Source organism: Oryzias latipes, chromosome 1 (assembly GCF_053564925.1).
Source record: "Oryzias latipes strain Hd-rR chromosome 1, Olatipes_Hd-rR_3.1".
Taxonomy (NCBI): domain Eukaryota; kingdom Metazoa; phylum Chordata; class Actinopteri; order Beloniformes; family Adrianichthyidae; genus Oryzias; species Oryzias latipes.
Genome location: NC_136237.1, coordinates 33,400,850 through 33,428,696, shown reverse-complemented (window position 1 = coordinate 33,428,696; position 27,847 = coordinate 33,400,850). Strand labels below are relative to the sequence as shown.

Sequence of the window (27,847 nt, the reverse complement as noted above, 5' to 3'; positions counted from 1 at the left end):
AAGAGGGGACTGGAAAACCAGAGGGAGAGCTGGGAGTGCATCCTGCTTTTGGGCCCAAGTGGGTCTTTGTTTTAGGGACGGGAACAGTGTGAGTCTGCATCACACACAGAAAGAGGGAATGCTTTGAATTTAGCTGCAGAGAGGCAAAATGATGCAGGGACAGGGGAGACCACATCCTCCCATTTGCTGACACATGAAGTACTAAAGATAATTTTAATAAGTTTTTATTGTGTGGATTTGGTGATATGTTTACTTTTTTATTTACTTTAATCATAAGCATAATTTACTTGATCCATTTTTTGGTGCCTGACTATTCCTGCTCATGTACCTGCACACAAAGTGCATTTTTCTGCATGGTTAGTGTGTTCATTTTTCTCCCCCTTTTTCCTCTCTGTGTAATTAAATCAGTCCATTTCTCCTGGAGTTTGCTTGCGGCGCCAGCAGCGCTGCCCAATGAGACGACGTTGAGCTCTGCTGGTTTCATTAGCCCTGATGGATGACCTCATGACAAGCATTACTCTCACCTGCACTTCAAAGAGAACCCACCAAGTTTGGATGTGTGACGGACCGAATGTGTGCGCGCACTTTCTGTGCCAAAGGGGACAAATCAAGCCGCAGTTTTTCATCTAAAGCTCCTGTGGCCTCCGCTGTGTCGCTGACTGGTATTTTTGTGCAGCAATGAGGCACTTTTTCATCTTTTAATCACATGTTTAAGTATGTGCAAAGCAGGACTGTGAGCTGGGAGTCATCTCTCATCTCTCATGCGCCGTTTGTGTGCAGCTTCACCTTTGCGCATGTGTCTGTGTACACTCTGCACCAGGGCAGGGTTCACCCTTACTTCAGGTTTTTGGTGGCAATTTCCATATTGCCTGGGGTCATATAGGCATAGTTCCAACTCCTGGTGCTGTGGGTGCCCGCTGAGGCGTGGGGAGATTAAAGCGGGGCGCACGGTGCCACAAAAGGGCCTGTCTAGTGCTTTTTAATTCCTCTAAATTAGGGCACGTTGCCAAGGCAGCTCCCTGCTACGGCAAACACTCCATAACTGGCAGCATAACTGCTGCTCAGCAAGACATATAGAGGCAGAGTTGGTGAATGCTTGAAGAAACATTTCGTTCATTCAGTCACTCCTTTTCACACACAGGCGCCTGCTTGCAATTAGTTTGTGCCTTGCGCTGGTTTGCAGGGAGACGGCATTCATGGTCGCTCCCTTCAGTCCTGTCATTCATTTGTTGCCCAAACTACTAGTGGAATTTGCATGTCGGTGTGTTTACATTCATGCAAATCTGCATACCCTAAGGCCAGTGGCGCTCCACAACAGACAGAGAAGGTGGACACTTGGTTGGTATTCCTGCCTGTGAGCATATATTTGTGGATGAGTGTGTAGATTTTTGCCCTCGGGGTTGTGGCGCCTTGCTAAAGGGCTGGTGTACAACCGGGGGTGGCATGACGGGTTTCCAAGGTCCCTTTTGTCTAATCCAGATCTGCTCTCAGAGGTGCTGTGTTGGCATCACTTCCCTCATCCCAGGGTATTGCGGTGTGTGTTGCCTTGGATCTCTCAAACCTTTGTGTTCTCTTTGATGCGTTATTTATTAGCGTCAGAGTTTAAAATCAAGATACAATTCTGCTTTAGTTGGCTTAAAGTAGAGCAACATTTCGCCCTTCTCTGAGTGAGCTTCTCTCAGGCCTTTGTTGAAACCCAGCATGTGCAGAATGATGCAATACTCAGGCCTGTCGAGTTGCGTGTGCGTCTGTGTGTGTCTGCATACAAACGCCTGTGTTAATCCCAGTCTCTCCCAGCATCTGGAGCCTTGACACAGTTTAAAGGGCTGGCTGTGTCCGCAAAGAGCTGGGCCAGTGCTCTCACACACACAGACACACAGCTATCTAGGGCACCAGAAGGCCCAGGCACCGCCAAGGCAGAGGCTGCCCACTTTGGCATCACGAGGTGGGGCCGCGCTGGCGCTTTGGGGTAGAGAGAAATGGCAAGAGTGTGTGGTAGGTGTTGGGAGAAACGAGGCAGAGGGATGATGGGAGCGTTTGTGTGTGGATGTGTATTTGTGAAGGGAGGGACGGGCACCTGGCATGTGTTATTAACCCTGGGAAAACGCCCATTCCTCTGAAGAGAAAAGGTGCAGAGACAGCCGCGTGGGTTCTGTGTGCGTAAAATGAGTGAGGTGGCCATGTGTGCGTTGGGCGCTGAAGACACAAACTCAAACCTTGGAGCGGTTCCTCCTACTGTTCTCATGCTAATGTCATTTCTGTCGTGGTTTGAAATACAGGTGCTATTTTTCATCCACAGCTTGGCACAGAAGACGACGGTTATTTTCCTTCCTTTCAGTCTCTTTTCTCCCTCTGAAGTGTCTTTCGCCAAACATCCAGTGATAATTCTTGGAATTTTTCGGGTCCTGTTCTCCTGTTTTAAAGCTCTCTGCCCCCTCCACAGACACCCCCACCACCACCTCAGTACCGTCTCCTCTACATAGCAGCACAGATGCCCACATTGCCCTGCAACAGCTGTCTCACCATGTGCCCGACCAAGTGTTGCCACCAAACGGAGAGGAGACGAAGTAAGGAGGAGGGGGCACTGGAGTGGGAGGGGGAAGGGTGTTGAGTTGGGATGGGAGGGATGAGGTCATGCTAATCTTTTTTTTTCTTTTACCCCAAAAGATTTGTTTAAAAACAGTCAATTTCTTTCTTTTGCTTCCGCTGCAGTATATAATTTGATTTTATTGCATCCTGCCTCCTGTTTCTGGGAGTCTCTCCTCTCATTTGGTTCTGGATTTGGTTGGGGTGATGGCCGGGGCCCAAACTTCTCCCCCGTCTGGTCACAGGAAGCCCCTGGAAACAGAGTGGAAAGAGGGTGGAGGGGTAGGAGCAGCGGTCACGGGCCTCCTTCTGATTGGTGCAGCCGGTTTACGGCACTCGTGGCGTTCAATGGCCAAAAGAGGGCCGCATAGTAACAGCGGGGCACGAACAGAGGGCATGTTCAAATGCGAGCATTGCTCCAACAAGTCAGGTGCCGGATCCAAACCGGATCTGGTGACAGAACAAAATGGAGGGCCAGGATGGTGTGCCGCCATTTTGGGGCAAAATATTTTCAGTCAGCATGCCATGCTTCCTAATTGTTTAGGAGAAGCTGGGGCAAAGCAGTGGCAGCAAAACGCCAACGGTAGTTTGTTTGCTGAAAAATTCTCCCCGGCGCTTCATTAATGACAAAACAATAAACAGTTTATCTTCTTCAGTGTGATTTAAAGACGCCACAGTCAGCACTAAGCCACCTTAAATATCCTGCAGATTACTAAGAAAGCATTCAAAGGCAGACATCTGTGCTCACAAAGAAAGCCTTACCTGTTCTTCTGAAAATTGAAATTTGAACAGTAAAGCAGCTTAAACGATGCCAGGACAGATGGATGTGACACTGATGCCACACACCTCCCTTGACGTCTTTACTGCATGCTGAATAAATGCAGTTGAGACCTTGAGACGCCTGATAAGAGGAGAGTGATGGAAAATAAAAAAAGAGAAGTGCACCATGAAGCAGCAGAGGAGTTCTGAGTGAGTGTGGCAGCATCCTCCTGGTGTATTTGTTCATTTAATTTTGAAGGGATGAAAGCAAACAGGCATAAAGAGGGGCAGATGTAGAGAGATCACAGCATCGTGTAGCGCATTGGTGGGGAGTGTGCCACACAGTCTGCCTCCTAAAGCAATAAATCTGAAACAGCATAATAGATAAACGCAATACAGAACACAAAATACCCTGCGAGGGAAAACTAATAAAAAACTGAGTGATTAAGTGGAATCAGGGTTCTTAGGCAGTATCTGGAGATGGGGGGCTGTTGCCATACAAAGACCAGAGCGGGCCAACACGACAGATGAGGCAGCATAGGGACGGGGGGCAGAGGAAACGAGGACTAAAAGCACAGGGAACGAGAGGCAGATGATGGAGGCGAGGAGAGGAGGGACGGAGTGCAGAGAAAAAGTGAGGGATGGACGGGGCAGCAGATCAGAGGGAGCCTCCAGTGTGCCTTGCTCTCCCTTTAAAGAGGAGCCAGGAAAACAGATTAGGAGTCCTCTTTTCTCCTGGGGGAGCGCGCTCACACAAACTCCATTCAGCTTCCCTCCTCCCCCCTCTTCACTGGAACATTAAAACTAAGTTATACAGTGCGACCTGCCCAGCCCAGTACAAATTCACCCGGTGTTGAGGCCGTCCCGTCTGAGCAGACGTCGGATCACCTCCCATCGGGTTGGACACGTCGAGGGGAGGGGTATGGAAATATACACTGACAAATACAGTGTTTTTTCACTATTCACGGTCAATATGCCTTTTGTTTTATTACCCATTTGTTTTTAAAAGTTTTTTTTAACCAAATTTCATAACGTTTACAAAACTAGATTATTATCAAATCCAAAAAACAAGAAAAAAAAGCCAAAAAGTTAGAAAATCCATCAAATTAAAACAATGATGTCCCCATTATTCATGCTCCTGCAAATGTGTGTTGCAGCTTTATCTCTTAAACTCCTGGAAGCGTGTGTGGCGTGATGTCAAAGCTGAGCCGAGTGTCCGACAGTGATAAAAAACCACACCGATTAAAACCCACACACAGACGGGCTGCAGCTCTAAATAATTCTGGGAAAGGTTATGTGAGTCTTCAGAAACTCAAACGGTTCTCACATCCTCCCGCTGGACTTTCTACTCCGGTGCTGCATGTTCGTCTCTCAGCTCTCACTGCTAAATCTGCAGCTGGACAAACACTGGACAGGTTGGACTCTAAACAGTGAGCAGAGGTGGACCAGAACAGATTTATTCAGGTCTTTGGATGAGCTACAAGCAGCAAACAGAAACATAAAAGCATGCACAAAATTTGTTGGAAAGAATAAAACCTTATTTTCACCACACAGTTTATTTCTGCATCATTGTGTATTTTTCTCTCCAAAGACTTGTTTACAACATGTTTATATTTTTCTCTGTAAACACACCTTTTTAAAATGAAACGCAATATTTTCACACACACACAAAAAAAAAAAAAGATTTTGCCCAAATCCTCACAGTCAACGACCTTCCATACCGTCTAATTTGCATTTTTTTTCCAGTCTATTTATTATGTTGCTTAAGTTTGGCACCAAAGTTGTGCAGCTGCCATTTTGTGAATGTGGAGAGCTTTTCAGAGAGATACTTCAGAACCAGTCCAAGGCCCGGGAAGTTAATGTTCCAACTCTTTTGTTTTCAGGCAAAACAATTGACAAATACAGCCGCCTGTGTGCGCCGTGCAGATTCCTTTTCCTCCAAAAGTATCTTTGCAGAGTTGTGACAAAAAGCAAAATCCCCTTCAAATCAAGATAAACTCAAAGTGAAATTTGGGAAAAGTTGGTGCCCACAGCAATAATTAAAAATAAATGTTTTGGTTAAATCAAGTCCAGCTAAATGAAACCACAGAAATGTTTCATTCCATCGTTGAGTAAATCCAGCTAACATTGCCTCAAATGACGCACTCTAGAAACAAAGCATCTTTTTTATTTTGTAATGTATCATTTATCACCACCATTATTTTGACATTTTGTATTTTTAACACTTTTCTTTTCAGATATGCTTTGAAAAAGCAATATAATTCAATGATCACATTTTAAATGTACTCCAATCTTTTCTACTTTAATTTTGTCTTAACAAGTAGGAAGCCTCATGAAGAAACACAAACTCTCCTCCACCTTTTTCTTTTATTGAGTCAAGGTGGAGATCATGAAGGTGAATGGGTCCTAAGCCGTGCTGTGGTTCAGTGTACAGCCACACGGCACAATCATTGTGCTTATAAGCTGCTTCATCCCAGACTTACTGTGATCTGGCTTGTCACAGCTGTCACCAGGCCAGAGGCTGGACACCGTTGGTGCAATGTCAACTCAACATGCACATCTTAGGCCTGTTTGGAGAGCAGGAGCACCCAAACAAAACCCCTACATGCACTGAGGAAATTCCTGACATGGAGGCCCTGAACCATGCAGGTTTCAAGCCAGACCTTCTATCTCACCGAAAAATACAGAATTTCCAGGATTTTAACAAACTCTTTCCTCTTATTTTTCTAATTATATCACTTTTTTCAATTTTTTCATTACTTTATCCTAAAAATAAATCTCAGTGAGAGCGGGGCGATTACAGTCAAGTGGGCAAAGCAAAACTGCTGCTTGAAAAATGTGCAGGTTAAAAAGTTTCTGTGAGTGTGGAGCGGGAATGCGCTGGGCGACAACGTGCTGCCCCCTCCACCCCTCTATCCCCTGCCAGGGCCGGGCATTCCTCACCCTTCCAATGGCCGGTTGGTACCCACTCTTTTTTCTCAGCCTTTCTCTTTGCATTGCACCAAAGCACAGACAGATCTGTGCTCTTTTTGTTTCCACACAAATGCTGAAAACGGCCTCCTTCCTCCTATATTTCCTTCTTTCTTTTTTTAACTGCCTCATCAGTTTGTTGTTTTGTTGTGGTTTTTTTTTTGTGGTTTTTTTTTTGCATGGCAGAGCATGCAAACATTGAGAGCAGGAGAGCAGGGCCAAGGGAGACCTCCTGCGTCCATCCGGGCTGGGGACTTGAGATTTGTAATGCTAGACAACACTCTGCAGTACGGGGATAAGACCTCGGCCAGCCCAGACAAAAAGGGCCTTGTTTTTCTTTTTTTTTTTCTCTGCAGCTTTCCAGCGCCTGTTGCGTTTTTTTTCTTTTTTGCATGGAGATGTAGAATTCCTTCAGCCGCGTCTTTCAGCAAGGAGAGGGATAACGGCTGCAGAAAAAAAAAAAGGAAAAATAATAGTTCCACTGCGTGTGATGTTTGGTGGCAGTGCAGAGTGTTTGTTGTGTTGCTGGGAGCCAGACTTTCCCTGAGCTTCACTCCAGCAGCAGCAGAAGCAGCAGTGGGCAGTGCGGCAGGCTGCAAGCAGCGCTGCAGTCCAGAGCCAGCCGAAAGTGATTTAAGAGACTGACTGGCATCAGGATGAGGCCTCCGGTTTGCATTTCTCATGTCTTGTTTGACTGTTGCTGTGCAGTCTTAAAGCAAACCATCAAATTTGCACACATGTGTAAATGTAAAACCAATATATTTAAATGTGAATGTTTTTCATTCACTTTTTCATTTTTTTAATTCTTTCCAAATAAAATCGTTCAAGGATCTGTTGGTATTTTATTTGCTCAACAGAAGTTTGGTCAGTTTTGATTTTTTTTCTCAAACTTCTGCATATAATATGTCTAATTTGTAAAATATTTCCCTTTTTTGTGTCAAAGATAATCTGTCATTTCAAAATGAATGATCTAATAAAACATAATAAATGCAAGCTTGACTTAATGACTCAAAGGAAGGATAAATTATTTGGGTCTATCACTAGGTCAAAAACAAAAATATTTCATTATTATTAATGTACTTAAAATTAGTTAATAATTGCCCATTTTTATGGTTCAGATTTTTTTTCCTTCTTAATAAAACATCAACAAGATTTTCAAAAAAAATACATTCAACAAATAATGTAAACCATTAGAAAACTCAAATATTTATTTTTAGATTTTCAGAGTTGCCCTTTGGGCTCAAAAAAAAAAAGACTGTTGCCTGAATCCTCAACATGCTGTTTCCCTGTGAGGTGTGGGGTCTTAAAGCAGCGTGGAGTCACAGCCTTTGTGGTCTGCAAAAATGTTCAGGGGTTCAGGGAGCTGCGCTGAGGCTTTCATTAACCCCACGCCTCTCCTGATTGACTCTTACAAGTTGTCCTCCGTGATTAGGGCCGCTGTGTGCCAACTAAACCCCTCACTTTAATTTAAAAGCATTTATTTTACTCTCTTTTGTTTATTTTTTGCGTCCCATTTATTTAAAAAAACAGAATTGTTTATTTTCTGCGATTTTTCAGGCTTTTATTTTGATATTTACTTTGATTTTCAGGGCAGAAAGTAATATTTTATTTTTTAAAAATCTGCTGATTATATTGTCAATTTGGTATTTTTTTTACATTTTAATGGGATCAATTGTTGTTGAAATTATTGTGACAATAAAAAAATGAGGTCAACCGCTACAAACATATGGTGCCTTGCATCACAAGAAGGGATTATCAGCTATTATTTAAGCCACATTAATGACAAATAATAATAATAATAAAAGCAATACGTTTCCTCTCGGTTGCGTTATGCAGATTTTCAGCAAACATTTTTAAATATTTCAGTTTGTATAAAACATTCATTCTGATGAGCAATTGAGGTCAACTTTTTAATTTAGTCATGAATTTAGTCACGCATTATTAATTAAATTTCCATCGCTATACGAAATTTTATTTGTTTTATATGGAATCATCACGTGGTTGAGATTGCTGCTTTCTGAACCAATTAATTTTCGCTTTTATAGGTGGAGGGAATTAAATGAACAACTGTCAATATATTTTTTTGTTTTTTATTATTTTTTATTTTATTTACACGTCGTGTAATCTATTTTATTTTCCTTTTTATTTTATTGAATTGTATGTTATTGTCACTGCATTAACACACCAGGTGTCAGGCCTCTCGCGTCTCTCCAACCGCAGTTGGCTTGTGCTGTATGTGGTCTCAGTGTGCGCGCACACTGACTTTTATTTGTACATTCATTAAGAATTAAGGAAAAAATTGTGTTGCGGTTTTTGCTTGGGGGGTTTATGGGCACTATTTGGGAGGTTTTCCAATCAACTGGTATGTTTCCAAGCAGGCCGTGGGGCACGTGCGAGCGAGCTGGCGACTCAGCAGCTTCAGCCAAGAAAACAAAGTAAAATTAGATTTACAAAATAAAATGTTACTTAAATGTTATTAAAATTATATTAAATGCATTAGTATACTGAAATCCAAATTTTCAATAAAGAAATGATACAATGATAAATATTCCATAGCTTTTGTTGTTTTACTATCAAATCTTTTTAGTTTTTCTGCCTGGAACTTTTTAGTTTTTCCTCTTCCTCCTTATATTTCAAAAGCAATAGAAATTCATTTTTAAGAGTTTAATTTCCAGTGATATTTAGTTTTTTTTTTATAACTTAATGGTTTTAAATACCGTGTGGTCACTTGTGGCCTATTTTCTGATGTCTGTTGTAAATTGAAAAACCAAAATGAAAGCTTAAACACACATATGTTTTCCCCTCCACAAATGCATTTTAATGCTTCAGTGAATAATGAAAATTATACTGAAACAAAAGACAAATTGATGACAGATGAGTAATTCATGTAACCAAATGTGTGGGGAGGCCAACGATGAATTATTGATAAACCGTCATATTGCAGGAATGTCATCAGATGTGAAAGAGGGCGGACCACGGCACGTGGAGGAAAAAGGGTGAGATTCTGCAGACAGAAACTGGGCGGTCTGGTGTTTTCACTGATGAGTCTGGGATCGATTGTTGCTCGAGGAAAAAAACTCCAACAAAAAGAGTTTCACACACAAAATTCAACAGTTTTATTTAAAAAATATTCTACTTACTACACTGAAAAAAAAGACCTGTTGGATTGACATAAAAAAATCATGGACATCGGTTGCGCGCAAAAAAATCATGTTGAACCAATATAATTATTGCACATAATAAAATCATGTTCTACCGTAATGAATGCTTCTTTGTTTCTGCACCTAATAATTTTACATTAACAAACAAGATTTTATTATGTCATTTACCATAATTTTTTCAAACATTTAAAACACTATTATTTGTTTGAAATTACATAGTTCATTTAATTTATAAATTATTGTAATAAAATTTAAATTGAAAAATAAAATTGCAGATTATTATTTAAAGCAAATACTTTCTTGTGCATTATGAAAATCCAATGAACATATGACACTGAACACAAATTTCAGATTTAACTTTTTTATTATCTAAACTTGAAAAATATGTTTACAGTGTAGCATAAAATGACAAATCACAATAAATTGGGCTTACTATTTTTATTAAACAGAAGATAACAGAGCCAAAGCAAACAGCTGGAATCCCTTCTTAGGAAAAAGTTAAACTATTTAAAGGTCATTTTATTCAAAGAGTCGGATCTTTAAGCCTGAAACCTTAGAAACCACTTTGCCTTACAACTCTAATACAGTTTTTTTTGGATTACCTCAAAGGTGTGTGACGGAATGTCCAAGGGAGAGAACCCAAGAGCAGGAAGAACGACCCAAATCCAATAGTTCACTCGAAGGGGCTTTAATGCCAGAGAACCATAACACCAGAGCGTAGAACGAAGATGCTCCGACACAGAAACAAGATCAGACACTGCATAAATAGAAAAACCAATCAACATAATACAGAACACCTGTGACCAGCGGGAGAGCTCAAGAAGGGAAGGGCCTCCAGGAGATCATAGCAGGAGCAAAGCCACGGGCCCCATGACAAGGTGTTTCTGAGATGAAGATGGTAATCAGATTTGTGCTGTAAATAAGGCCAAAAAAGCCTTGGCAACTGCCACTCAGACACTTGGTGGGTCGACCCCCACAGCCTGGGAGATGTGGACCACGAGAATGTCCTCTTCCTCACCACTGCCAGTTTCCATTAGGAGGGAAATTTCCACCGTGGTGTCCTCGATTGCCTCCTGGAGTGCTGCATGGTCTTCATTCTAAAGAACACAGAAGATATTTGTGTGCACAGTTCACATTTGAAGTTTAGTTAAAGCGTCTAGATTACACAACTCACCTGTACTTTGAATAAACCCCTGAACTTGCTTATATTGGCGAGAAGGTCAGCAGTCTGAAATACAAAGAGTCAAAAAAAATTTAATTCACATGAAAACTTTGGAAAAATACAATTCTTACCCTTGGCTCATCAATAAATGTTATAGTTACTGTGTTAACAAAATCATTATATCCTTAGTGTCATGTTAACAGAGATAGTGGGATAACCATCAATTTCATTATTTATTATGTATGTATCTCTCTGCATAAAAGGTGCGTGTAAAGAGTAGGGCTGGCAATCTTGATTACCTCCCGATTCTATGACAATCCAGGAGACAATAATTCCAATAATATATAGTAAATGCATGGTGACCCACCTGACTCAGTGAAGACTGGAGCATGGAGCCCAGCATGATCAGGGAGGAGCAGTTGGAAGTGTTGTGTGATGAGCTCTGTAAATTAATCAGGAAATAAATATAGTGACACTTCCACAGCTTTGTTGTATAATTTTACTAACTAAATATGCATTGGTTTGAAATCAATAGCTGCAAAAATATTCTTAAGAAATTAGACCAGAAAGAACATTTGACACCCCCCTCCCCCCACAGGATTCAAACCACGCTTAATGAGAACCCGCGAATTTTGAGATGGAAACTGCAAAACTAAACTAGCAGATCGGGAGTAGCTAATCCCCCCACCCATAAAGGATTCCCATATTAATTTATCAAATAGGGGGAATCTGTGAAGTAGTATTACAGACATTAATATAACTAAGGCTGTAAACTTTTTACGACACATTATACACTTGTTCCAAAAGGACATGAATATTTTCACTCCATTAAACTCTCAAAGCTAAAATAAAAATATGTTCAGCATCATAGAATGAAAACAAAGCTCTGATTGAAACCAAAGATTTATGTAAACTGGACACACCGAACGCATTCTGTGCACGAGACGCGCACGGAGAATGATTGACAGCTGACTGAGACAGAAGTGCGCTGCTGTTTGCTGGTCAAATAATGCTGTCCTTAAACTAGCTCATGGTGGAACGGTATGGAAAAACTAAATAATGACAATAGTAATGATAGCTTTTCACATTTTCCTTCAATTTCGGTCTCCACAACGCAGAATTTAGCAAAAAGAAATCCACTTAGTGACGATGAAAATTCCCCTGGCAGAGTTTCTGACTGTGGAAAAAAAAAACGCCGTGCCCGCAAGCGCCCACTGCCCTCTGTCAAAAGCGAATTCCTACGGCATAACTACTCACCACTCTTCCCCGTACATCATTTGAAATCACCGCGTTTACAGCTGAATCTGCCTGCAACGTGAAAGTACAATTTACCGCGCACACACACCTCCCCCTACCTGCCGTCCGAGGGCTGCGGCCGGCAGGGACAAAAGTGGCGCGCAGAGCCTTAACTTTGATAACTACGACAAAAGTGGATTACAAAGCTCTTCCCCGTGGAAAAAATAACACTAATGATACATTTAGGCCTTCCACTTTCTTAAATTAATTTGTTAGAGTAAATTAACTTACCTTTTTTAGGTTCCTCCAGCCAGAGCAGGTGCTTGTAGCTTCTCTAAAATGGCTGACTGCAAAGTTTCCCCTCCTGGAATTCTTCTTCACCGATGGGGTTTACTTATCCAAAATTAAGGGGCAAAGGATCAAGCAGAACTATTTCATGTTTTGTCAACATGATTTAAATACATAAAAGTAACACAGCAAGAAATTATGTGTGATTTTCAAGATTATATTATGTTTCGAAGGTAAACATAATTTGTTCATATTAAACAAACATGTTTACTATTTGTAAATTGAACAACCCCACTTTTCCCGTTTTTTCAGTGTATATCTTTTGCTTTCTTTTAACACTTAGTTTAAATTTGATCTTTAGACTCTTCCTGCCTTTCTCTTTCTCTGCTGATTTTATGTAAATGTGGTCATTTTCTTCAACAATATGAAACCACGTTCAAGTGTGCTCTTGGATTATGTTCCTGTGGCCTTAAGGATGGACTTTTTCTTAAACAGTACAGCTTTTGTCTGACTCTTCGTGATAAGGGCCCTTTGCAGGTATACTGTGTATTTGAAGCTTAAGTTCGCACTTTAGTTTCATGTAACCCTGCTGCGTCATTACGCGCGTTAACTGACCAGTGAAGGGGAAAAAAAGCCTAAAAACTCACCTATAATTCTGTTCATTTCTGAAAAGTATGCAGTTTCTATTCAACAGCTTCATCTGGGCAGAGTCCTCAGGGGACAGACAGGGTGCAGCCTGGACAGGTGGTCCATAAAAAGACAAACAACGTGCACATCGCTGTTCAAACATGGTTTTGGACTGTGGGGAAAAAGGGTCAAAAGGGGAAATGTTCTTATCCGATATAAAAATAAAACACACGTCTTTACTTTTATTCCATAAATAAATGGAAACCTATAAAATAAATCAAAAATAATAATTAACTTGACCAGATGATAAGGTTCTGGGCTTCAAAAATAACGTTTTTTTTTATTGGTTATGTGTGGTTTTCCCTAAACCAACATGTTGACCTTTTCTTTGCCCGATCTTTGCTCTGAGTTTGGAACATTCTGCATCACAGCAATCAAGACCCGGAGTAGCACGCTTCGTGGCCGGACGTGCCCTCGGTGACACCCCTGAAACCGTCATGTCGGCCCAAGGTGGAAGCCAGAGCAGCCCTTAATCCCCACAGTCCGCAATTCAGCCTCTACTCCTCCTGTAAAGCTCCCAAAGCTGCAGCTGCTCCCCTGGTCGCTCCAAGCTCACCGCGACAGACTGCACGCCGCTCGCTTTATTAATTATTCACCTGAAATTTCGGCGCTTCCACGCTGCCGCTCCAATCACCCCGCCTTGTACTGTAAACAACCGCCCCAATTATAATATTTGGTGTGCGCACATACTGCGGAGGTGAGTGACTTAGATGCAGCTTTTTTTTCTTATTTCTTGAAGGGGGAGATTGAAGAAAAAGGCAGCGAGCTGCGGTAAGAGCGCGCGCGGAGCTTTGTTTTTACGCACCGAGCGCGCAGTCGGAGTCCGGAACGGCAACACTTCGCTGCGCGGACATTAAAAGCGCGAAGTCGCGCGTTCGTCTCGTCAGCTTTGAAGAGGAGGCGGCAAGGGGCCAGGGGTGTCTGCCCCCCCCCCCCCCCCCCAACCTCAACCCCGGCTCACAGACACTTGTGTGTAATCCTACGTGCGTGCGCACGAGTGAGAGAGAGAGAGAGAGGGAGAGAGAGAGGGAGAGAGAGAGAGAGAGATGAGGGTAAAACAGATCGGGTGTGCAGCGTGGGAGATTGCTGCTTTTGGACACATTTGGAAACAGAACCTGCTCGACTCCAAATATTACGCTTGAAAAAAAATAAGAAAAGAATATAACTTACTTTAGCGCAACTCTCCCGCTATCCATCAGTTTGATCGTGTTATTTTTTTTCCGAGGGGGTTGTTGAGGGTCTCCCAGTCTGCTGGACAAGTTCGTCCACTGAAAGACGCACGTCGTCGGGACTTTTGACGCACGCGTCTCGCTGACTTCTTCCCGCTGGACATGGGTGCAATCTGACGCCAAGCAGCGGCAGACGAAGGGGCTCGGAACTGCTGTCCTCTTTTCCTCCAATCTCTTGCAAAGTGGACCCACTTTTGAAAGAGCCTCTTTTCTTCTGTCTGGGCCTGAGGCCCGCTTGTTTAAAGGTCCTTTTTTCTGCTTCCGTCAACAGCGAAGAAACCCCAGTCTTCCTTCTCTGTGCTCTCTCCCCCTCACTTACTTTTTTTGGAAGCTGAACTTTTAAAGGAAAATGGGGCATTGAGAGGGTTGGCAGATCTCCCCACGCTATAATGGTACGTGCTGTGTAACTCAATAGTTCCTTTCTGTTGCGTCTATATGGTGGTGTATAAGAGCGAAAACAAAACGGGGGTTTAGTGTAGTTGTGCGTCCCCGCAGTTTTTTCCCCCCTTCAGCCTTTTATTGTAGATCAGAACTTTGTCAACGTGCGTGATGACAGCTGCTGCACCACACCTGTGTTTGTGTGCGCGCGCGTCTCAACCTGCCAGGTTCACACTTAAGTTTCAATGTTCAACTCTTTTGCACAAAGCAAGCAATGATTGTTGGATGGTAAGATATGATTGATCACACGGTATGATACTGATATGATTATAATTCTTACATTTTTCCCAAGAAAATTTGGATTTTGCTGTTAATATGATGCAACTACACGTTTTTTTTTTGTGGTTGGTTAAAAACATCAAAAATAATAATTGAAAGATAGGATTTTGCGCAGTTATAGAATATCAATGATCACAAAAAGATTACATTCAGCAAATCCGATCAAAAGATATTTCTTATCATAATTAATGCCTCAATTTGTTAAAAGAAAATCCTCGGGGGCGCAGCGCTACTGTAAAATACTTGACCTTCCGCATGCCCCCCCCCCCCCCCCCCCCATCTTTTTTTTTTATCAATGGGCACTTCATTTGCGTAGCTGATGACACTTTATGGCGACTACAAGAGGGTGGGGAGGTGAGAGGACACACACAGACCCTCTATGTGCCGCACCATAGCAAGTGCAGAGACGACTTGGAGAGCGCAACTCAAATTAGAGCTCCTCTGTGCTGAAAATTGATCCGAAAATCGGATGATGACGATAGTGTTATCTCTTTTAATCTAGCAGAATTTAAGGGACGTGATCTAATAATTCATGATCTGTACTTCCTTTAAGCTCTAACCTTTTTATAACCAGATGATTGGTTTTGATCTTTTGATTTTGTCAGCTGATCTGACTCCGGATCTGCCTTGGATTATGCAGAGGTTTAAACTGACGCTGACATATTTTAGGATCTCAAACTCAGCAGAATAATCCGAAAGATGCCATGCTTTGCATGTTGTTATTGACAGATTGTATTTATTGGAAACGATAAAGACTCTGAAGAAGTGTATGCATATTTTGCACTGAAGACCTCAGGTGAAAAATATTAATCAGAAAACCTAAAAAAGTGTTTATGTTTAATTCTAATATTCCTGCAGTATAAATTAGTGACACTCTGCATAAAAATGATGCACAGTTTTCAGAAATACCTTAAATTTGGGATTTTCTGCTTAACAATTTTGTTTAACAATTTTAAAGAAATAATGTAAATAAAACCCAATCAGAATGGGATTTTGAGATGTAGGATATAACCTATATTAAATGGAAATGTGACAAAAAAATTTGTACATGAATTTATGCAAATTCTCACCATATTGACCAAAAATCTTGGTGTCTTTTCATTTTCTATTGATCAAATCAATTATTAATATCTGCACCCTCTGTCACAGCAGCTCACACCCCCAAAGTTCTCCACCACTCTGCGGTCCTTGGTGTGATGTTGCCAGTGGAGTGCAAATTCAGCAAAGAAAACTTCCCAGCGGCACATTTTCCAAAAGAGAAAAGAAAGCTTTTTATTGCATTTTCTAGACGTTAAATTTGCAATCGAAGGGAGTTGATGTGTTTAAAATGAGCTCAGCACCCAGCCTTCTTGAGTGTGTGTGCATGTGTGTCATAATGCAGCCTTGTGCTTCCTGGTCTTTGTGGTATACTCTGTTGTATTAGAACCATAACCACAAGAAAATCTCTTCACGGATCAGTCCTTGTGTGACACAAAGGCCTGATTGTGCTCGCGCAAACCTTATTGTTTGATGCACTTAGCCAGCGCTTGTGTGCTTGTAGAAGTTAAGTGTGTGTGGTTGGCCATGAAAAAGAAGAAGAAAAACTTGCATGAGTCCCCACGAAGGAGCATGGCGTTTAGTTACAAAACAAAGAGGATGGCTCGAAAGTGAAATATGGTTGCCCCCTAAGCAGAGTCACAATTTCATGGCATTATCTGCAAGCCACTGTATATAGCCTATCCTGTCGAGCAAGATTAGTAGCTGACAGGCGAGATGCCAGCACATGAATCTTGGGGCGTGCCACAAAACGAAACTGTTCAAACTTGTTTTATTATATCAGTTTTGTTTAAGAAGACCATTTATGTTGTTGTTTTTTTGTTTTGATGTCAGAAAATCAGCCAGCAATTCTTGGAACCGCCACATGATCACATCTGTTACCCAGCTTCACCTCAGCTCACCTTTGACTCCTGCCCCACACACACAGGGTCCCCATATTGATGGGAGTGAGGTGTTTTTGCTTAAGTCATCTGAAATACTTTTATAACCCGGCCCCCTGGAGTTAGGCCTCAGCGTTCACACAGCGTGCCTCTTTCGCAATTCCAGTCCCACTCTTTACTATTGTATAAAACTCAACTGCACACTTTAGCCAAATGCAATCTTCAACTCTGCATCTTGGCTGTACTTCTGGCCCCTCTAAGCCTTCAGGACCCACAAGTGGAGAGAAATAATTAGCACCACTCTGTTCAGCCATTCATTTATACTTCTTTTTTAAATACAGCCTTTCCATTTTTCATCTTCTGTTCCCCCCCCTGGCCCCTCCTGAGATGGTTGTGTGAAAAATCATACTTTTCCAACATTTCTCCCCAAGGTAGCTTTGGCAGGGGCTCACTCGCTGGCCATTTCTGCCTTTCATACTCTCCTCACATACCGTGGAACAGATCACCGGTGAGGCCCGGCGTCTTTGAAGTGGCTGCCATCTCACGCAGGTTTGCTTGGACAGCCTCCCACCCCCCAACCACTACCACCCTATTTTCATCTTGTTGCTTAAACTTGGCAGTGTTGTCTTCGGTGATAAAAGTGTGTGTTTAGGGTACAATAGTGGTGATAATAATTACACATTTTGAAAAATGGCAGTTTTGAGCCATCCAGAATGAACAGCCCTCTCGAACCCAGTCAAGGGCCACCCCCAGGTGCGTGAAAGCGCGGGAGGGTTTTTGTGTGTGCCGTCCTTGAATCTGAGTCTATGCACAGCTTCTCATGTGAGATACAGAGACGCAGGAAGCTGGTGAGGCAGATCATTGATATGCTGCCATACGTCAGCTTTAAGATAGAGCCATCTGAGAACAAAGTCCTCCATCGAGGCTTTTTTACACACAAAGCCCCATGGAGTGGTGTGTGCGAGTGTGCTCCTGTGTGTGCTCGTGCAAGTGTGCAAGCAGGTTTCGGAGATCTCACCTCCAAAGAATTTCGCCATATGGTCGCCAACACATACACCCAGAGAGAGACGGATAGAGAGCGGGCCAAGGAAGGACTGAGGGAGATGCAGGGAGGAAGAACGTGAAAGAGCAGTGTTCTCTTTTGTCAGTGACAGAAGCAGGAGAGGCGGCTTAAAACAGATCCTCTACCTTAGATCAGATGGTTCACACACACATAGGCACACAAAAATTCCCCATCTCCACATATTTGTGAAGTAGGAAAATCTGTCTCAATTAACACATTTGCATTGGGCGATGATGGACTCCAAATAGGTCACTCACTAAATCTCCCGCCTGCGAATCTTCCCTCTAAAATGTTAATTAAGGAGGGCTTTGAGATTCTTTTGCTCTGGGCTGGCCATATGGGCCGGGCATATGCTCTATATATATAGTACAATATATAATTCATACACTGCTGCAGGAGAGAGTGTTTCATGGGGACCAGAGTTTTTTTTTTAGAGGTTTTCTACAAAGAGAGTCAGTATGTTCTGGCCTCGTCAGTGGCAGGTACAGAGCTTAGCCTTCATGTTATTCAATGTTACACAATGGGACTGAGTTCATCAACACCTGTTTCTTTGGGTGAGATAAGGAGGACTTTTAGATTATCAGTTGAGAAATAAGAAGAAATCATCTACTGTTGTGTGTTTTGTTATGCTTTGTACCTTCAGGTAGCAGGTTTTTGTCATCACTGGGGTTTCTGGGTGTGCAAAGAGATTCTGTCAGTGTGTTTCCTCACACGCTCACAGTGTTCCCCGTGCCATGCAGGCGCCCATTCACCAGCAGAATGAGGCAAGGGCAAGCCAATGAAAAAAAAAAGTCCTTTCCCACCCGCAGCTTTTTGGGCACGACTCAACCAATCAGGCAAGACCGGCTCGTCCACCTGACCCTGTCTCTGCGCGAGAACGACCAATCACGAAGGTTCCAGCACACCTGATGCATTATGGTCTGTTTGTTGGTTGTCGATTGGCTGGTGTGGACCCCTGCACAGGTGCCGTGGATTTGGTCCATTTTTTCCTGCTGCCAGCCAGTCAGATTCGGCGCCTCACTGGCAGACATTTGGCATGGCGGAGTTTGGGTGCTTGCATTTTTTTGGTCATGTGCATGCATTTACCACTGTATTAGCATGTGTATGTGCATCACAGGAACTCAACTACTCCATTCCCACAATGCTTTGCTGCCTTATCAGCCGGCCTCTGTTGTTCTGTTCCTGGCTTCATGTGGACTCAACAATAGGCACCGTGTTGCCCCATCAAGAAGCCAAGGGCCCCTGCAATAAAAGGAGACAAAGAAAAAAAAACATGTTTATGGACTAATAAAGATGATTAGAAATCGCACAATTGCAGAAATATGGGAGGTTTGTGAGTGTAGATTATCTGTAATAAAAAGCTGAGGGGGAGTTGGGGGAGAGGGGGAGGCAGAGAGTGAGCTGTACAGACCTCTTATTGCGAAGGATATGAATAGCCTTTGTTTTCACCACAACTCAGGGCTGTGTGGTCTGCCAACGTCTGGCTCTTATTATGGGGCTTGTGTCTATGTGTCTGTGTAAGTGGCATGCACGTGTGCGTGGCCGTGTTTGTGTGCAAGGAAAAGAGCACATGGATGCGAGGGGGGGGGGGGGGGCAATTATATTTTTGAGAGGTTGACTATGCATGTGTATTAGAACATTTTTGCTTACAGCTAGATCCACTGTTTTCTCTCTGCTCCTGTTCACTAAATGAATATGCCATGGGGTTTCAGGCTGGCACAGGCGTGTGCATGCTTTTTTATCCGTTAAAGTTGTGAAATGAAATAGGATTTCACAGGACGTCACAGTGGCTGTGGGATTTGGGCTCCCTTTGGCTAAGTAGAGTGGGATAGGTTGATCCAATCAACAGCAGAACTGCAAGGAGAGCCTATTTCACAGCTCCTGGCTCTGCCAGAACCCTGCCTGCCTGCCTGCCTGCTTGCCCGCCTGCCTGCTTGTCTTAGAATACAAATAAAGCTCCCTCAATGCACACCTACACACATGCAGACCAATTTCTGCTTAGACTGAGGATTTATGGTGCTTTGGAGCTTCTGTGAGGAAATGAAGTCATCGTGACAATTTTTACTATGAGAAAAAGCTCACAAAGAAGAGGAAAACCACTTTTATTGATGTGACAACAGATCAACAAATCCTTATAACAGACATGTGTATATTTTAACAGAATATTCCATCTATCCCAATCATAATGCCCTACAGGTTGTGTATGTCTGAGTGACAATAATGACATTTTAATAAAATGGTTTTCTCTTTTTTTAAGGCCACCGACACCTATCTGGTAAACGACGACCCCACAAGAGGCCCAGGGATGCCTGAATGTTTCCTCGTGTCTGATACGTACAGGGTATATACGCACCCAAAAACACACTCAAGCTCTTTGCATCACTATGTTTTTCATTATATTAATCAGTGATTGTCTATTTACCGAGCAACATAAACTTTCTTCAAGAAATTTAGTTTTACTCTTCTTTTTCTTTGTTCTCCATTTGGCGAGGGTGATGGCAGGGTTCTAGAAACGCCCCTCATGAGTGTTTCCTGTGCAATCATTTTAAAGTCCTACTCTGATCATTTTTAAAAAGCATATTGTTTTTTTAGGACATAATTTCTCCCGAGAGGAAGTACTTCATCAGAAATTTGCCTCTGAGTTGTGAGTTATTGGAGCAGAGGAAGCCTTCTCTCATTTCCCATAATCCTTGTGTCTACACTCTCTCCCATTAGCTTACAGCCTATCACACCCTCAATCTAACATTGGCAGTGCAACAAAAATGGCGAGCAATATTGGAGCTCTCCAGTCATACAGATGCCAGCTCAGACGAGAAAATCAAAAACGTATATGGATCTATTTGGCTGAATTTGAATTCTTCCCCTACCCCTCCGGCTTCTCCCTACCCCCATACATTTAACTCTCTTCAAACCGGACATTACTTCCACTCGATAATGTCATCAATATTCGCCGGTTTGCGCGTAGCTGCGAGCAATCGAAAAATACACAACATTAGTTTTACAACACTAAAATGTCATGCTAAAACAAAAAAAGTCATTACTTACATTTAAATGTAAAGTTCTGTGCTTAAGAGCACACCCACATGAAGAAATGCGTTTCTCGTCCACGTCACAGCACGTTGTGGATCACCCTTACAGCAGAGGGATACCCAGCCCTAAATCACTTAAAAAACACATGTTTGGACACCACTACAGCCACAAATGTCCCTTCAATTGGAGCAATAAGGAGAGGCCAGAGGGGTAAAGAAGAAATTCAGAATTGGACTTTGTCTGCAAGTGGATGCATCAGAATGGAAGGGAGCTGAAAGCTTGTGGTAGCCGAATATTTACGCCACTACTACAAGTTTTTTTAATCGTCATTTTATTGTCTGCTCCTGATGAATGAATCAAGAAATACTCAGAAATGCAATTTTAAACTTGATTTTCTTTACATATGTCCACCATCCTGAGAAAAATGCTACAAGAACATGCGAAAAACACCAAAAACATAATTTCTATTGGAGTGGGTCTTTAAAGGGTCAGGGAGGGGTGAAGACTTCTCATCGGTCTGGTGACTTGGAAGCAGAGATCCCGACGCATTGAGGAAATGAGCCCACATTCAGTGTTTACATACTTTTGTTAAGATGCTCCTAAATGCAGACTTTTAGTTAAAAGACTTAAAATTGATACCAGATTGAAATACTTTTCAAATAAATCCATTTTTACTTTTTTTGTCCAGATTTTCGAAAGTTGTATTCTATTGGGACACTATGAATTGTGTAGATAGCCTGATAAACTACAGTTTCGGCCTGAGCGCCACAGTCTGACATGTTGTGTTTCCCACTGAAGCTAAACTGCTATGACATCAGCCTAGCATAATAAATCTGAACATCTTCCCCCTGCTGAAAGCAAACATGGTAGAAATGCCGTAATCTAAACCAGTCTGAGTATAACGTATGACTGGCTATTAAATACAGTAAACACATTAAAGGCAGCAGGCGTAACACATTGCCGTGTGCACACACTCAGATTGAAAACAGACTCATGAAGTCTCTGGGATCCACGATGTGTGTGATGTGCTTGTGAGCCACAGTTAACCGTTTCTTTCTGGCATGATCATGACTGCTCGTTCCTAGAAAACATATAAACAGCAAACAATATTTACTCTGTACCGCGAAGTCAATGGCACAGTTATGCACGCTTTCCACTGACATGCTTCCTGCCTTTTAAGTGCAGCCTCAACCACCTGTCTCACACATTTAGCATGCTAATAGAAGTATCAGCATGCGACATCACTTTCAATATTTAATGGCATAGCCACAGGCAATGGTAAACAGCAAGTATATGGGTAGTGCCTTGTGTCAATGGGAGACCGCGACATGCTAACTTTAGACACGCCATATGGTTTTCTCATGTGCTCTTTAATGGCCAACGTAGTCCCAGAAACCACAAACTCTGCTCGCTCCAGGGGCTTTCAAAGGTGATGCTCAGACAGGACTAAAGCTTGGAAACCCAAACGCTGCAGCTTTGCCACAAGTCTTGTTGCTATAGTGGGTTTGTTAAACCTTGTTGTTCAAAATGCTGGGATGGGTAACTCATGCCAGACAGAAACTAGCAACAAAAACTTAGACAACCCGAAAGGGGCATTAAGCCTTTGTGCAGACAAAACAGGAGGACGGCTAAAGATTATACTACAGAAAAGAAGAAAAATGTCAAAAAGAAAGAATCGCTCCGAAAGAGAAGAAGGGGTGGACAGAAAAACTGAGAGGGAAAACGAGGGAGCACACAAAGGCTTTGGGTTTGGGCCGGTGCCGTGATGGGGTGTGGTTTGGAAAGAGGAGAGACTCTGGGAAAGGAACACTACACCTCAAAATGCTTCAGTGTCTTTCACATTTACTTACCCCCCCCCCCCCCCCCCACACACACACACACACACCACCACCTCTTTTTGTTTACTTTTTTGTGTTTTTGCAACTGACCCCCAAACATTTCATGCATGTGTACGACAACGTTTGTGTTGTATATTAAATGCATGTGTGCCTGTGTGTGTGTGGAATGGATCATGCATGTAGGCTGAGGTCTCATAAAGCTGCACGGCTTCTTATTCGCCCCCCTCTCCCAACTGGAAAAAAAAAACCTGGCAATCAAGCTATGGGGTGACTTCAGCCCCAAAGTCACGCCCTTATAACAACTTAAACACTTTAACATGCACATGCACACACTGCTACCACACATGCATACACGAGGCAGAGGCTTATGTATAATTGCAGGCACTCTGCCCGCATATATGAGTGTGATTAGTCCAAGGAACTGGGAGCGAGGGAGGACGAAGCCAAGTCTGATTAGAAACAGAATATACTTCTTCCATACAATGCCACAATGGGACCGGTTTGGGACTATATATATATATATATATATATATATATATATATATATATATATATATATATATATATATATATATATATATATATATATATATATATATATATATATATATATGTGTGTGTGTGTGTGTGTTTGTGTGTGTGTGTGTAGGTGTGGGTGTGTGTGTGTGTGTGTTTCGGTTTGTGTATTAAAAAATGACAACGAAAAAAATTTCTGAAAATTATTTTTTTTATTAGCTGAGCAGGTAACAATGAAGAGAAACCTTTAGTTAGCTTGAAATAGGTTTGGTGTAATGTTATAAAACAATGAATTTAAATCTTTGAATTTAACACAACATGTACCAGTTGGTCTGCAGTACAGGTGCATTGATGTACTACTCCCACAACTCAATTCAAAACATATACCATGCCGGTATATACAATATATTAAAACGTTCAGAGTCTAACTAATACAAATAAGTGTTCCCTGTATTTTTGATTATTTATGTTAGAGATGTCACCATTTGGTAAAAGGGCAGACGGACAAAATTAAAGATAAATTCCAAAATCAATTTAAAGCGAACTGACATGTTTACAGTACTGTAGCTACATTTTTTAACATTAGTCGTAAGTCTTAAAAAAGATGCATATATATAGTTCATGTCCTTAGATTAGATAGATAGATAGATAGATAGATAGATAGATAGATAGATAGATAGATAGATAGATAGATAGATAGATAGATAGATAGATAGATAGATAGATAGATAGATAGATAGATAGATAGATAGATAGATAGATAGATAGATAGATAGATAGATAGATAGATAGATAGATAGATAGATAGATAGATAGCAAAATAAAGACATAGAGGGACGGGTGGGACAGAAAGAGGGAGGGAGGGAGGGAGAGAGGAGGGAGGGAGGGAGCAGGGGGAAAAAAACTTTCCTCTAAAGTTAGAGCGGCGCTTTCACTGTGAGCGAGGCGGGGTTACAGCCTGGACCGAGCCACAGCGGCTTTGCAATGCAGCACCGCAACGAACCTCCATCCAACTTTTTCATCAACAACTACTTCCACCTCTAGACACCACCATGTACTCCCCTTACTGCTTGACACAGGTATGGGACAGGGGGAAGCGCCGCTGGGGCGCTCCTCTTCTAAAGTTTTTCCGGTGTCGTGCGCCTCCGCTGTGTGTCTGTGCCGTCTGTGCTCTCCGCGCTGCGCGGTGTGTCGCGCAGCTGCCTGTCATTTACTGCGCATTAGGGACCTTTTTTCCAACTCTGCTCTCCTTCAGCAGATCGTGCTTAACCTCTTCCTCGCGTTCTCCCCCTCTGACGCTCTCTCCTCCTGTCTTTTTAATGGCTCTGCTCCAACAAGCTTTCTCGCGCGTCTCATTGCGCATGGTTAGGAGAGAAAATGGCGCTTCTCCCAAATCTATTTTATATAAAACGGAGGTTGGAGAAAAAAGGCAAAGAAGGGCTTTGGGTCCTGACAGCTGGCTACGATAGTTGCAAACATCCCGAGACGATAATAGGTTCAGTCGACAAATAGATAACTCTCCCAAAAGTTGGAGAGATTCTTCTTAAGGCAGTGGATTTTCTTCTCTCTTTTAGTTTTGCGGTTGTTGAGGTCTACCCGTCATCAGCAGCAGCTCCCGGGATGAGGCGTCCAGGCTTACTGAGGACGGTTCCAGATCCTTATCTGATTAAATGTCTCCCACCATCATAATAATTATAAATATAAAGAATATTTTTTAGAAATAAAGGCGGGATCAGGTGTTTGCGTGTCTACCTGCAGACACGCGTTGTGCTATCACCGTCAAACTACAGTTTACAGCTTTAAAAGAGGCGGCGAACTGAAGCAGTTTCAAAATATTATAACACATAAAAGGAATTACAGGTCAATAACTTCACTTTTTTTCTTTTAGTCTCACGTGTGACCTTTCATCCGCATATCTTTTTTATTACCTACATATTTTCCAGTGCGCCTGCTATCCTTCTGTTTCAGCCAGACGTTTTAATATAATTAAATTCCTTTTTATATTAATGTATTACTTCTTCTACATCCGTGAGCTAAATCTGATCAGGAAAATAACTTTAAGTAAAATCAAGGCTTCCCTTCTGTGGCTCAAAGGTCAAGCTTACGTGACCTTTATGATTTTTTTTTAATCCTACCTTTTTGCCCTAAAAATATGAATATAAATTTGGATGAAAGTAGTTTTGGTATAAGTGCACTAACGGAGATTTGGTGGAGTCACGGCAGAGTTAACAGGAGAGCAGCAGGCGCGCAGCTTCAGCCCGCCGCGCCTCCGTTTCTCCTTTCTACCGCTCGGATCCTCACTTCAAGGAAAATCAATGTATCTTTTAAAACATGGCCCAGAATTATCACAGCATGCCTTGATTGGTTTCTGATTTTTTTTTCCAAATTTAGTTTTAGTCAGCTTCATTATAACTCCTTCAAATTTGATCTTTAAAACATCTGCTTTCATTTACTTCGTTTTTAGTACGATCATGAGCTCCATAACTTCAGGCCTCAACCGGTACTCCTAGTGATCCACGGAGGTCACGGCCGGCCGTTCTCTTCTTCATAGTTGATTTGTGGAGTTTATGTTGTGCAGACATTTAACCAAATGCATTTAAAATCACTGTACAGCCTCTCGGGCCGTGTGTTGTAGCAACTGCCGTCATTCCTTTCCTCAAACAGCATAGTTTGGTGTTTGAGGAGCCCCGTGGAAAACGCGCAGTGCGGTTATTTCAGGCCTTCCAGAGCTCTGCTGCTTTTTTCTACTCATATTCTCTTTACAAAATAACATGCTATTGATTTGTTGAGGTTTTCAGCGCAAAGAGCAAACATTCTCCTATTTTTGATGAACATTTCTACCCTTTTCAAGGTTACAGTGACAGAAACGTTTCCAAATCAATAGTTTGATGTTTTCTTTCTACAATTGAACCCACATAAGTTGGTTTTGCTATAGACCCAAAGCTGATTTTTTTTCCAGGCCTGGTGGTATGAGGCAAAGGTCCGGATCGAGTTCCCTCTCTCTTTCCATTAATTAAAATTAATTGGCTGCAGGTCCTTGCACGCGAGCGCAGCGCGGACGCGTGCGCTCCATATGCTAGATGCATATCGATCTGCTTCGGCTGCTGCAACGGCGGTGTCCGGCCCCAGTTCTGGAAATCAAGAAGAACTGATTTGTTATCTCATATTTGCTATACAGCTCGCGTTTGCAATCAAAGGCTGGTATAAGATAACAGCAGGCAAACACAATGTTTACTTTATTCCGTGCTCTTTTTGGTTATAATCTGCTCCAATAATGCTGTGCGCTCAGCATCCCTCCCAATGTCACACACAGCGATGCGTTAAATCGCATCCAGGAAGGTTGCGCTTTTGTTTGCGCCCACGCCAATAGTTTAGTGAACATGCAAAACTGCAATAAACGACATCAAATTTATTATTGATGCTGATAAAAGCTTTTCTGGAGTGGTCTGGTCCGACCAGTCTCAAGTGCGCTTGGCAAACATCACCAGGAGCTTTTTTTTTATTTGAGACAGAGGTGCATTTACATAAAGCTTTAATGCGCGCCAAAGTTCCAAGAGTCACCCTTAATTAAAACTTTTATGTGCCGCTTTTTCGAATCAATTATTCCAGTTAAGCCTCGTTTATCCGCGCGAGAAACAGAAAAAAAACACACACACAACGACAGCATCGCCTCCCATCACCACTTGCCAACTGACGGTTTGCTTCAAACACGGGTATTAACAATGTGAGATTGCGTGGTTTGTGCTAAAAAGCATTCTCCCTCTTTTCTAGCTGAAAGCGCTTCATGTCCGATTTAATTCTTTAGGGTTTCAGATAGGAAGATCAAATAAGGCCTTTAAATCAACTAGGCCATGTAGTTTGGCAAAGCATTTGAATACATGATGGGGGAGATGCATTAAGGGATAGCAAATGGAACTTTGGTCTATTTTGAGGATAAAAACTTCAACAAAACAGCAAAGGATTATAAACGAGGAGGCTCAAGGTTGATTAGAAGTTATTTTTTTAAATGTTGCTCACAATTGTCAGCTGTCCAGAGACACCTGTCTTTTCATTGTAGTCTTCATCCCTTTTGGTTTATGACTCTCCTGTGTCACGCTTCGGTTCTGGTTTCACCAGGGTTGGAGTGTGCCAGTGTAAGCTGAGGTGGACCTGCGTGATCTGGTAACATACCAGGTTTTACCAGCGTCACTTTGCACTCATGTAGCACTAATCCTGCTGCGGCAGAGCTAGTTAGTAAGCACAGCACAGGCAGAGGAGAATGGGTTTGCTGTGGTGGATGGTGAGCAGGGTAAAAGTCGCCTGCCAACTGCAGGCGGGCGGCAGGCAGTGGGTTGAAGGCAGAACCCAGGGGTACACTGTGTTCTTTTTACTTATTCATTCTTTCTGCTGGAGACAGACCAGGTCCACCTTACACTGCCTGGCCAAGAGCGAGAGCTGGTAGGCAGGGACTAGCTGAGGACAGAGGGCCGGGAAGTGGGAAGGATGATAATATCAGCTGAACAGCAACTTACTAAATATATTAAAAGTACATTTGAAAAAAACGGAACAAGCAAAAATCCTTTTAAGACAGAAATCTTCTGCAAAAAATATTTGAAATCATAAATTAAGATATAAAACACAACTAAATGCTTTGAGAAGCAAGGGTCCTATGTGGGCTCAACCCAGGGGGAGCTAATGGACAGTCCCCCT

The 27,847-nt window shown here is 42.4% G+C and overlaps 2 protein-coding genes and 1 long non-coding RNA gene across 30 annotated transcripts in view; 1 reads left to right on the top strand and 2 right to left on the bottom strand.

The window, feature by feature from the left end:
* Nucleotides 1-14,154, bottom strand: part of LOC101173766 (transcription elongation factor 1 homolog) — a 62,301-nt gene extending 48,147 nt beyond the window's left edge. The window contains exon 1 of the mRNA XM_078946113.1: nucleotides 14,020-14,154. Within this exon, the coding sequence (XP_078802239.1) occupies nucleotides 14,020-14,045 (26 nt within the window). The 5' untranslated portion in view covers nucleotides 14,046-14,154. The remainder of the gene's footprint in view (nucleotides 1-14,019) is intronic.
* Nucleotides 9,822-12,875, bottom strand: LOC111947534 (uncharacterized). Of its 2 annotated transcripts, XR_002873398.2 has the most exons (4): nucleotides 11,896-12,012; nucleotides 11,006-11,080; nucleotides 10,651-10,704; nucleotides 9,822-10,573 (listed from the first exon to the last, which is right to left on the bottom strand). It is a non-coding gene; the product is annotated as an uncharacterized LOC111947534 (long non-coding RNA). The 2 variants fall into 2 exon arrangements; XR_002873397.2 differs by having other exon boundaries at nucleotides 11,006-12,875.
* A 36-nt stretch (nucleotides 14,155-14,190) lies between the features above and the next one.
* nfixa (nuclear factor I/Xa) overlaps nucleotides 14,191-27,847 on the top strand; it is a 110,417-nt gene continuing 96,760 nt past the window's right edge. For 13 of the 27 annotated variants that reach the window (XM_078945991.1, XM_078945869.1, XM_078946033.1 and 10 more), the window contains exons 1-2: nucleotides 14,191-14,470; nucleotides 20,032-20,115. In XM_078945991.1, the coding sequence (XP_078802117.1) occupies nucleotides 14,468-14,470; nucleotides 20,032-20,115 (87 nt within the window). In that variant the 5' untranslated portion in view covers nucleotides 14,191-14,467. Of the gene's footprint in view, nucleotides 14,471-20,031; nucleotides 20,116-24,071; nucleotides 24,238-27,847 lie in introns of those variants that run through there. The other 14 variants (XM_078945886.1, XM_078946036.1, XM_078945924.1 and 11 more) reach the window with 3 other exon arrangements.